The sequence below is a fragment of the Tupaia chinensis genome, unplaced genomic scaffold (genome assembly GCF_000334495.1).
Source record: "Tupaia chinensis unplaced genomic scaffold, TupChi_1.0 Scaffold000365_1, whole genome shotgun sequence".
Classification (NCBI taxonomy): Eukaryota; Metazoa; Chordata; class Mammalia; order Scandentia; family Tupaiidae; genus Tupaia; species Tupaia belangeri.
In genome coordinates, this window is record NW_006159862.1 from 2,239,107 (window position 1) to 2,250,244 (window position 11,138).

Here is an 11,138-nt window from a genome sequence, read left to right on the forward strand (position 1 = left end):
TCTACAGCATCCTATTCCGAATCATGGTTGCAATATTCAGTGCTACCTCTTTGAGGATATGTTTCCTACACCCTACAAAGTCTTTTCCTTTCTTGACTTTCCTTTTTTTTAGTTTGTGCAGGGTAGGTGCGTTCACAGTAGAGAGATAAAGACAGAGGGGGGGAGTGAGAAATCACCCCTCAGAGGGAATGGCCACACTGCCATCCCTTCTTCTCCATTCTCCTCTCAGGATTTTGGGCATACCTGCCCATGTGCCTGGCATGTTTCTTAAGCCTCTGGGTCTGGGACTTGAACCACATAGTTGTCCACGAGGGATCTATCCACTGTAACCTCCAGGCCACCTGCTGGCCCAAAGTCTGTTCCTTTCTAGCTGCTTTCTCAGGTAAGTTGCATTTTTTTTTTTTTATGCAGGTATCTGACAATCCTAGGCTGCTCGTTCATATTCAAGAGAGGGAGAGAAATACGCTCAGGGAGGCATGGTCACCTGGGTTCTGAGCTGTGAGGTGCACTTTAGGTACATGGTAGGTACTGTATTGGGGGACACCCTTTGGTTTGATCAAATTCTTCAGAAAATTATCTCAAAATCTCTTGTCTGAAAGGTGAAGCCACCACTGTCGGCATTCTGGGAGCAGAGCAGCAGAAGAGAACAGGTGTATAGTCTAATTAACATGAAAGTTGCTACAAAAAGGTGTTATTAGAACATTAAAAGTTATTTATTACATTATATTATTGTATTGCCAGACACATTTTCAATTTTAATATAATTTTTAAGAGTTATTTTATTTAAACTTATTTATTTATTTATTTTAATTTGACCAGAGAGGGACAGAGTGAGAGAGAAAGTGAGAAAGCAAGCCACCAGATCCAGGACTGAGCTGAGGTTAGCCATGTGGGAGACCAGCACCCTTAACCACCATGCCACCTGCCAGTCCTTTAATGTATTTATTTTATAAGAGCTTATATGGAATACCTGAGATAGAACTGAACAGACACTGAATATATGTTCACTGAGAAGATTGAGTACTTAACAGAAATACAAACAAAACTGGATCAGCAATATTTTATAGGCATGGAACCAACCAGTTTCTTGAAATAAAGATAATATTAAAAACGAGTGAAGAACATTTGCAGCAGGGAAAATCAACGTTACAGATTTAGAAACCATGATAAAGATAACATTTGAGAAAAAACATACCTAAAATTATAGCTCCTCTCTTGACCTTCAGTAAGACAGTGCAATTTCTCATAATAAGCAAGGACACCTCACACTGATATCTCTTCTACCCATGGCTGAGCGTGAGACCCCCATCCATATAACAAGGTCAACTCCCAGCTTACAGTAACCACTTCTAGTTTGTGGACTAGTGATAATTCTATTTTATCCACGGTCATTGAAAACTCGTATTAAGATTCCTGCTATAAAGGTCGTAACAGAAACGGCTAATGCCATGCCACGGTAGAAAATCAATTGTCTCACTGTCAAAGCCTCCCCAACGGTAGGCACTGCATACTGGTTGTGTTCATCCAGCACCATCAGTTGGCTGGTCTGGCTCTCCGGTCTGATAATATCAGGCAAAATCACTCCACCAGTTACTTCTCTTTCCAGGGTAGGTAGGTCTGCTTACAGAGAACAGTGGGTTATTGGCTTTGTTACTGACCCAAGTAAAGGGACACAGAAAAGAATATTGTTGAAGTTTATAATAAAGTAAACAATGCCTCTCAATCATTGGTTAGTATTCATGAAATCACATTTTAAAAAACACTTCATAGGGGCCAACAAGTGGCACGGTGGTTAAGACACTGAACTGCCACACGGCCAATCACGGTTTGATTCCTCAACCTGGTGACTTGAAAAATCACACCAGGTGTTTGCACGTGTGTGCTCAAAATCCTGAGAGGAGAATAGAGGAGAAGGGACTGCAGTGTGGCCATCCCCGTTAAGGGAGGGTGATTTCTCACTTTCCCTCTTTCCATCTCTCTCTGGGGAGCACATGCATCCTATAGCATGAATAAATAAATAAACAAACAAACATTCATTTCATAGAAGAATCCATAGTTGACTTTGCCAATTATTAGGACTGAGGCAAATTTTATTGAGTAAGAGAGCAGGGTCTCATAAACTAAGCAACCCTGGCCACATTAGGTCTCAGTCTTAGGGGCTGGCCATGTAACCTAGAAGAGAACTCTTCCCTAGGCCATGAGTTCCATATGGCTTACTGAAGTGCAAATTCCGGTGCTGGCAGCAGGAAAAACATGCCAAGTGTATAAGTGGATGTGTACCCCAAATCCCAACAGGTTGGAGGAATAGAAGTGAAGAGATTGGGACCAGCAGTTAGTGTAGTGACTATGTCACTAAACTCCCATGTAGTCGCACGCGGTTCGAGTCCCAGACCCGGTGGCTTAAACTCACACCAGGCATGCGCACATACGTGCCCAAGATCCCAAGAGGAGGATGGAGGAGAAGGTATAACCACAGTCGATTATATGGGAGTCCAGCGACATAGCCATTATGCCAACTGCTGGTCCCTTGCAAGTATAATTTTTTTGAAAAGGAGGAAAAAAAAGTTTTTCTTTTTTATTTTTTTTTAATTTGTCAGAGGGTGTGTATACTCTCCAGAGACTGAAAGCACCCTCATGCAGAATGGCCATGCCACAATCTCTTCTGTATTTCTTTTTCCTTTCAGGACTACGGTATGTATACACATGGGCCTGGTTTGCTTTTCTTAAATGAAGTTTTTAAGTGATTTTTGCTATAGTGTCCATGCATTTGCTGGAGAGACAGAGAGAGACAGAAAGCAAGAAATCACCCTCCCCCAGCCATGCTGCAATCCCTTCTCCTTCATTCTCCTGTTGGGATTTTGGGCATGCATGCACATACGCCTGGTGTGTTCCAAGCCCAAGCCTCCAGGTCTAGGACTCAAACCAGGTCAACCATGTGGGAGTCCAGTGCCTTAACCACTATGCCACTTGTTGGCCCCAGTCTGTTTTTGAAGTCACTGAGTCCAGGACTTGGAACTACGTAGCAGGCTATGCAGGATCCACCTATTTTTTCTTTCTTTTTTTTTTTTTGTTTTGCCATAGGACACATGCTTTGCTGGAGAGAGACAGAGACAGTGAGAGGGAAAGTGAAGAAATCACCCCCTTCCCCAAGAATGGCCACACCACAGTCCCTTCATCATCTTCCTCCTGGATCCTGGGCACACATGCATGCTCACTGGTGTGATTTTCTTTCCTTTTCTTTTTTTTTTTAAAGAATTATTTATTTTATTTTATTTATTATTATTATTTAATTTGCTATAGGGCATGTGCACTTACCAGAGAGAGACAAAGAGAGAGAGGGGAAGTAAGAAAGCAAGCTGCCAGGTCCAGGACTTGAACCGCAGTCAGTCATGTAGGACTCCAGTGTCCAACCACCACACCACCTGCCGGGTTCCCAGCATGATTTTCAATACACTAGGTCTGAGACTTGAACCATAACTGGTCATGTGGGAGTCCAGTACCTTAATGACCTGCTTGACCCGTGTGATCGAGCTATCTTAATCACCAGGCTGAATCAAGAGTCAGCCTTTGTATAACAGAAACAGAGAACAGCCTCCATTACCTGTTGGTGTAGGTACAGTCTCTTTACTCCTTTTTAGCCCAGCTCGAACCTGTGCCTAAAGAAAGCACCCTCATGCAGAATGGCCATGCCACAATCTCTTCTGTATTTCTTTTTCCTTTCAGGACTACGGTATGTATACACATGGGCCTGGTTTGCTTTTCTTAAATGAAGTTTTTAAGTGATTTTTGCTATAGTGTCCATGCATTTGCTGGAGAGACAGAGAGAGACAGAAAGCAAGAAATCACCCTCCCCCAGCCATGCTGCAATCCCTTCTCCTTCATTCTCCTGTTGGGATTTTGGGCATGCATGCACATACGCCTGGTGTGTTCCAAGCCCAAGCCTCCAGGTCTAGGACTCAAACCAGGTCAACCATGTGGGAGTCCAGTGCCTTAACCACTATGCCACTTGTTGGCCCCAGTCTGTTTTTGAAGTCACTGAGTCCAGGACTTGGAACTACGTAGCAGGCTATGCAGGATCCACCTATTTTTTCTTTCTTTTTTTTTTTTTGTTTTGCCATAGGACACATGCTTTGCTGGAGAGAGACAGAGACAGTGAGAGGGAAAGTGAAGAAATCACCCCCTTCCCCAAGAATGGCCACACCACAGTCCCTTCATCATCTTCCTCCTGGATCCTGGGCACACATGCATGCTCACTGGTGTGATTTTCTTTCCTTTTCTTTTTTTTTTTAAAGAATTATTTATTTTATTTTATTTATTATTATTATTTAATTTGCTATAGGGCATGTGCACTTACCAGAGAGAGACAAAGAGAGAGAGGGGAAGTAAGAAAGCAAGCTGCCAGGTCCAGGACTTGAACCGCAGTCAGTCATGTAGGACTCCAGTGTCCAACCACCACACCACCTGCCGGGTTCCCAGCATGATTTTCAATACACTAGGTCTGAGACTTGAACCATAACTGGTCATGTGGGAGTCCAGTACCTTAATGACCTGCTTGACCCGTGTGATCGAGCTATCTTAATCACCAGGCTGAATCAAGAGTCAGCCTTTGTATAACAGAAACAGAGAACAGCCTCCATTACCTGTTGGTGTAGGTACAGTCTCTTTACTCCTTTTTAGCCCAGCTCGAACCTGTGCCTAAAGACAGGAGTCACATGAGTAAATGAAGTGTAAGTCAAGCGAGGAGCCCACTGTTAAACCTTAGAGCTACTGCTGCAACTACTGCTAACAGGCCGCAGTATCTAACAGTCTTCCTGGGTCCTGAGAGGCCACGGCCAAGAGAACACAGCCCCAGTAAACCACTGGTCTTCCCCCAGTGCTCAGCTCAGAATGCTGATAGATAGAGTTGTTTGTTGCGATAGCTGCAAATTTAACATACTGTTTGCACGTGTGCCCTTTAGCATTCCTAAACACAGATAAAATAAATAAAGTCAAAAACTAAATGGTGCTGTCACCTAATGAGTAGCTTATGGTCTAAATTAATGTCTGTCCTAAATACTTTAGTCCCTCAGTAAATCAAACTGAATATAGGAAAGACATAATACATGACAATTAGGCAAATCTGAAGGCATTTGAAACCCAGAAGGTGTTCCTTGGCATGACACAGCTTGCCCTCTCCCTCTGCAGCCGGCCTTCCCAGGGCCACATAAGGCCTTTAAAGCTGCACTGCCCTGGAGTGTTCCACATACAGGGCCTTTAAAGCTGCACTGCCCTGGAGTGTTCCGCACAGACTGCTCTTGTTCTGCTTACTGGGTCTCACAGGCTTGCCTCCAGGCCGTCCTGGATACGGTGCTAGCTGCACTTGGGTCTGTAAAACCACTCAGCCTCTAGGTTCCACAGACAGGTTACCAAACCCTGCTCCAGTCTTGGCAAGCTCCGGTCCCTCCTAGACCACCCTCCCAGGGATGCACTTTGGGGCTTAGGGCTGCCCGGCCTCCAGGCATTACAAACTCTACTCCATAAATCAGGAAGAAGTACTCTACTAGATGCCCAAAAATCAACACAGGGCCACAAGAAATATGAAAACATAAGGAAATATTTCTCGCCCACAGGAACACAGAAACTGCTCAGGAACGATGGACAAATACAGGAAATCACAGAAATGTCAGAAATGCGATTTAGAATATGGATTATAATATAACTGAATGAAATGTAAGCGAGAACAACTCTAGCAGATGAGAAAATCATTCTGTGACATGAACAAAAATTCTATAAAGACGTAGACATCTTTTTTTTTTTTTTGAGAGGTTTTCGCTATAGGGCGCATGCACTCGCCAGACAGAGAGAGACAGAGAGACAGAAAGCGAGAAATCACCCCCCAGGGGAGATGGTCACACCGCAATCCCTTCTCCTCCGCATAATGGCTATGTCGCTGGATTCCCACGTAGTCGACCGCGGTTCGCGTCCTGGACCCGGTGGCTTAAAACTCACGCCGGGCAAATGTGCATGCATGCCCAAGATCCTCAGAGGAGAATGGGCCATCACCCTGGGTGGGTGATTTCTCACTTTCTGTCTCTCTGTCTTTCTGGCGAGCACACATGCCTATAGCAAACAAACCTCTCAAAAAAGAAAAAAAGAGTCAAACCAAAAAACTCTGTAGACTGTTTCAACCACAGGTCAGTCAGCCATGCAGAATCTCTGAGAGGAAGATACAACCTTTGATTTAGTCCAAGTTGCCAAAAAGAAGAAAATAATGAATAAAAATGAAGACAACAAAGGAACAGCAGATGGTGAAATAGTTACGTTGCTGGACTCTCACGTAGTCGACTGTGATTTGAGTTCCAGACTCAGTGGCTTAAAACTCACACCAGGTACATATGTGTGCATGCCCAGATCCCAGAAGGAGAATGGAGAAGAGACTACAGCATGGTATCCCCCCAGGGGGTGATTTCTCACTTTCTGTCTCTCTGTATCTTTGGTGAGCATAAGCACCCTAAAGTAAAAATCTAATAAATAAATAAATAAATAAAAGAAGACAACAAAAGTAATAAATAGCCTCCAGTGGGCGCCAGCTGGTGGCATAGTGGTTAAGGTGTTGGACTCCCACATGGCTGACCAGGGTTTGAGTCTCAGACGTGATGGCTTGGTTTCTCACTTTCCCTTTCTCTCTCTGTCTTTCTCTGGTCAAACTGAAAAAATAAATAAATAAATGAATGAATAAAATTAAATAAATAATGCCTTTAAAAAAATAGCCTCCAAAAGGATCCAAATAGAATGAATCCTCTCAAACTCATTTTATGAAGCCATCAAGACCTTGGTAGCAAAAGCAGACAAGGGAACAACAACAACAAAAAAAACTATCATTGACGAATATAGATGTAAAAGTCTTCTATAGGGACCAGCAATTAGAGTAATGTCTACATTGCTGCGGTTCGAGTCCCGGACGCTGTGGCTTAAACTCACGCCAGGCGCATGTGCGTGTGTGCCCAAGATTTCGAGAGGAGAATGGAGGAGAAGGGATTGCGGCATGGCCATCCCCCCTGGGGGGTGATTTCTTGCTTTCTGTCTCTCTGTCTCTCTCTTTCTGGCGAGTGCACGTGCCCTATAGCAAAAACCTCCCCCCCCCAAAAAAAGTCATCTACAAAATACTAGCAAACTGAATCTAACAGCACATTCAAAAGATTATACATAGGGCTGGCAGGTTGTATGGTGGTTAAGGGTGCTGGACTTCCACATGGTCAACTACAGTTCAAGTCCTGGACCTGGAGGCTTGATTTCTCACTCTTTCTCTCTCTCTTTCTGTCCCTCTCTGGCCAAATTAAAATTAAAATAAATTAATTAAAAGATAAATAAATAAAATAATAAAATTAAAATAAATAAATAAATCAGTACCAGCAGTTAGTGGAATGGCTATGTCGCTGTTGTGGTGTGGCCATCCTCCCTGGGGGGTGATTTCTCACTTTCTGTCTCTCTGTCTGTCTGGTGAGCGCATGTGCCCTATAGCAAAAAACAAAACAAACAAACAAAAACTCTCCAATAAATAAATAAATAAATAAAATTTAATTAACTAATTAAATTCTTTTACAAAAAAATTATACACTATCACCAAGTAGACTTTGTCCTAAGGATACATGTGTTGTTCAGCATATGCAAAACAATAAACGTAATATATCACATTAACAGAATGAAAGATAAAAACCATATAATCACATCAATTGAAGCTGAAAAACAACTTGATAAAATGCAATCTTGCTTCATGAGTAAGACTCTCTATAAAATAGGTATACAGGTATATTTTTCACCATAATAAAAAGCATATTTGACAAACTCATACTTAACATCATACTGAATGGCAAAAAGCTGAAAGCTTTTCTATTAAATACTGGACTAAGACAAAGTTGTCCACTTTCCCCACTCTTTTCCAACACAATCTTGGAAGTCCTAGCCAATGCAATCAGACAAGAATGTGAAGCAAAAGGCATTCGAAGGCCAGTCCATCACATGGTGGTTAAAGTAGCAGAATCCTACATGGCTGACTGCCCAGTTTGAGTCCCAAATCTGGCTTGAGAAACACACTGGGGGCATGTGTGTGTGTGTGTGTGTGTGTGTGTGTCCAAAGTCCCAAAAGAAGGGAGGGGAAAGGACTGTAACATGATCACTCCTCATGGAGGATGCTTTCTCACTTTCTCTCTCTCTCTGGCAAGTACACGCATCCTCTAGCATGTTTTTTAAAAAAAAGGCATTGGGAACCAGCAGTTAGCGTAATGGCTATGTCGCTGGACTCCCACGTAGTCGACCGCGGTTCGCATCGTGGACCCGGTGGCTTAAATCTCATGCCAGGCGCGTGTGCGTGCGTGCCCAAGGTCCCGAGAGGAGAATGGAGGAGAAGGGGTTGCTGCGTGACCATCCCCCCTGGGGGGTGATTTCTCTCTTTCTGTCTCTATGTCTCTCTCTGTCTGTCTGGCGAGCGCACGCGCCCTATAGCGAAAACCTCTCCAAAAAAAAAAAAAAGGCATTCAAATAAGAAAGGAAGAAGTCAAATCATTCCTGTTTTAGATGATATAGTTGTACATATAAAAACAAAAGAATCCACTAAAAAAAACTAGAAGTAATAAATTAATTCACTAACGTTCGATACAAAATCAATATACAAAAATCTGTAGCTTGGGAACAGCAGATGGTGTAATATTTTTTTTTTTTTGGAGAAGTTTTTGCTATACGGTGCATGTGCTTGCCAGAAACAGAGACAGACAGAAAGTGAGAAATCACTCCCCAGGGGATGGCCACACTGCAATCCCTTCTCCTCCATTCTCCTCTCAGGATTTTGGGCACACACGTGCCCAGCATGAGTTTAAGCCACTGGGTCCAGGACTCGAACTGCAGTTGACTACATGTGAGTCCAAAGACATAGCCATTATGCCAACTGATGGTTCCACAATGGTGTAATTTTTATGTCACTAGACTCCCACAGAGTTGATCACGGTTCAAATCCTAGACCTGGAGATTTAAAACTCATGCTGGGCACATGTACATGTGTGCCCAAGATCCCAAGAGGAGAATGAAGGAGAAGGGATTGTGGCATTGCCATCCCCCTGGGGAGTGATTTCTTGCTTTCTCTGTCTCTCCAGTGAGCAAATATGCCCCACAGCAAAAATTTCTCTTGAAAGAAAAACAAAACAAAACAAAACTCATGCCAGGTGTGTGTGCGTGTGTGCCCAAAATCCCACGAGAAGAATGAAAGAGAAGTGATTGTGGCATGGCCATCCCCCCTGGGGAGAGATTTCTTGCTCTCTGTCTCTCTGTCTCTCTGGTGAGCAAACATGCCCTATAGCAAAAACCTCTCTAAAAAAAAATAAAGAATAAGAACTGAGAAATGAAGAGAGCAATCCCATTTATAATATATAAAAAAATAGGGATAAGTCTAAAGAGGTGAAAAACCTCTAGAAAGAAAACTGAGAAACTAAAGAAAAAAATGGAAAGACACCACTTGCTCTTGGATCAGAAGAATCAATATAATCAAAATGCTGATACAGGAGAGGCCTTCAGAAGAAGACTCCTCCATTGCTGCTGAGAACTAGTCATTTCAGGGAAAAAAGAAAAATGAAGATTTTTTACTGATAATTTAGCCTCCAGTTTCCAAACTCGAGTGGAGAGGCAAGGGGCAGGACTTCAGAAGAAGACTCATCCATTGCTGCTGAAAACTAGTCATTTCAGGAAAAAAGAGAAATGGAGATTTTCTACTGATAATTCAGCTTTCAGCCCTCTCTCTATCTCTGTCTCTCTCTCTCTGCCATCTCATTTTTTTGTACTTTTTCCTTTTTAAAAAATGTTAAGGTAAAGTATTCTCTTGGGCCATCAGACCCTCCTTTATCATGCTAATAATCCCTCTTCACCCTCCCCTCTAAAAAACCTCAAAAAAAAAAAAAAAAAAAAGACTCCTCCATTGCTGCTGAGAACTAGTCAGTTTTTTTATTTTTTGCTTTTTTAAAAAAATTAATGTTTTTGGTTGTTTTTTCTTTTTTCTTCTTCTTTCTCTCTCTCTTTTTTTTCTGTCTGCTTTCTTATTCTTTCATCTCATCACTTTGCTCTGTAATTTCCATTTGTTGTGTTTCTAGACGGATCTAAGGGATCCATAGCCAAACATCCAAATATGATTAGGGTTAACATAATTCTCAATATCCACCAAATCTTTGGCACAAAAGGATAAAAACGGAATGGCAAGGAGATTCCAGATCACCTCCTTCTGCACGCTCCGGAATGCTCAGATTGAATTTAAAGAATTAGGAAGAAATGTACCATTCATCAGATGGTTAGAAATCACTGCAGGGTCACAGGAAATATGGGAAAGCAAGACAATACCTCTCCTCCCAGGGGAAAGAATAACTCCTCTTCACCCACAGACAGTGCAATGGAAATCAGGAAATGTCTGATGAAGAATTTAGAATATTCATATTGATGAATCTAACAGAGATGGAAGAGAAGAGAGACAATGAATCACAGAAGAGGCAGGAGAAAGGAGCTGAGGAGTTCCAGGAGATGAGGAAATTCCTGCAATATCTAAAAGGGGAAATACACACTATAAAAAAGAATCAATTGGACCTGTTAGAGATGAAGGCTATAATACAGGTGAAGGCTATATTATAATACATTATAATATAATCAAGATCTCCTTTGAAAGTATTAAAAGCAGACTAGATGATACAAAAAATCGAATCTCAGACATAGAAGATAGAATCACTGGCCTAGAAAAGTCCACCCCGAAGATTGAGAAAATTGGCCCCCCCAAATGAGAATAATAAGAAATACTAGATACTATCAAATGTCCAAACATCCATATAATTGATATCCCAGAAGACGAAGAGACTCATAAGGGCACTGATAATCTATTCCATGAAATCCTGCAAGAAAACTTCTCAAACCTAGAGAGGCACTCAAAGATCCAGTCCCAAGGAATACAAAGGACCCTAAATAGAATCAACCCAAGAACATCTTCTCCAAGACACATTATAGCCAGACTGACCAAAATCCACAAAGACAAAATATTAAGATTGGCAAGAGAGAAATGGCAAGTTATCTACAAAGGGTATCCCATCAGGCTAACAGCAGACCTCTCATCAGAAACAATGTGAGCGAGGAAAGAG

At 42.2% G+C, this 11,138-nt stretch overlaps 1 protein-coding gene across 1 annotated transcript in view; it reads right to left on the reverse strand.

Moving 5' to 3' along the window:
- Nucleotides 1–1,133: 1,133 nt before the first annotated feature.
- The window catches only part of LOC102468739 (multidrug and toxin extrusion protein 2-like), a 79,669-nt gene continuing 69,664 nt past the window's right edge, over nt 1,134–11,138 (reverse strand). The window contains exons 16-17 of the mRNA XM_014589618.2: nt 4,641–4,695; nt 1,134–1,617 (exon numbers count right to left, since the gene is read on the reverse strand). Of these exons, the coding sequence (XP_014445104.1) occupies nt 1,379–1,617; nt 4,641–4,695 (294 nt within the window). The 3' untranslated portion in view covers nt 1,134–1,378. The remainder of the gene's footprint in view (nt 1,618–4,640; nt 4,696–11,138) is intronic.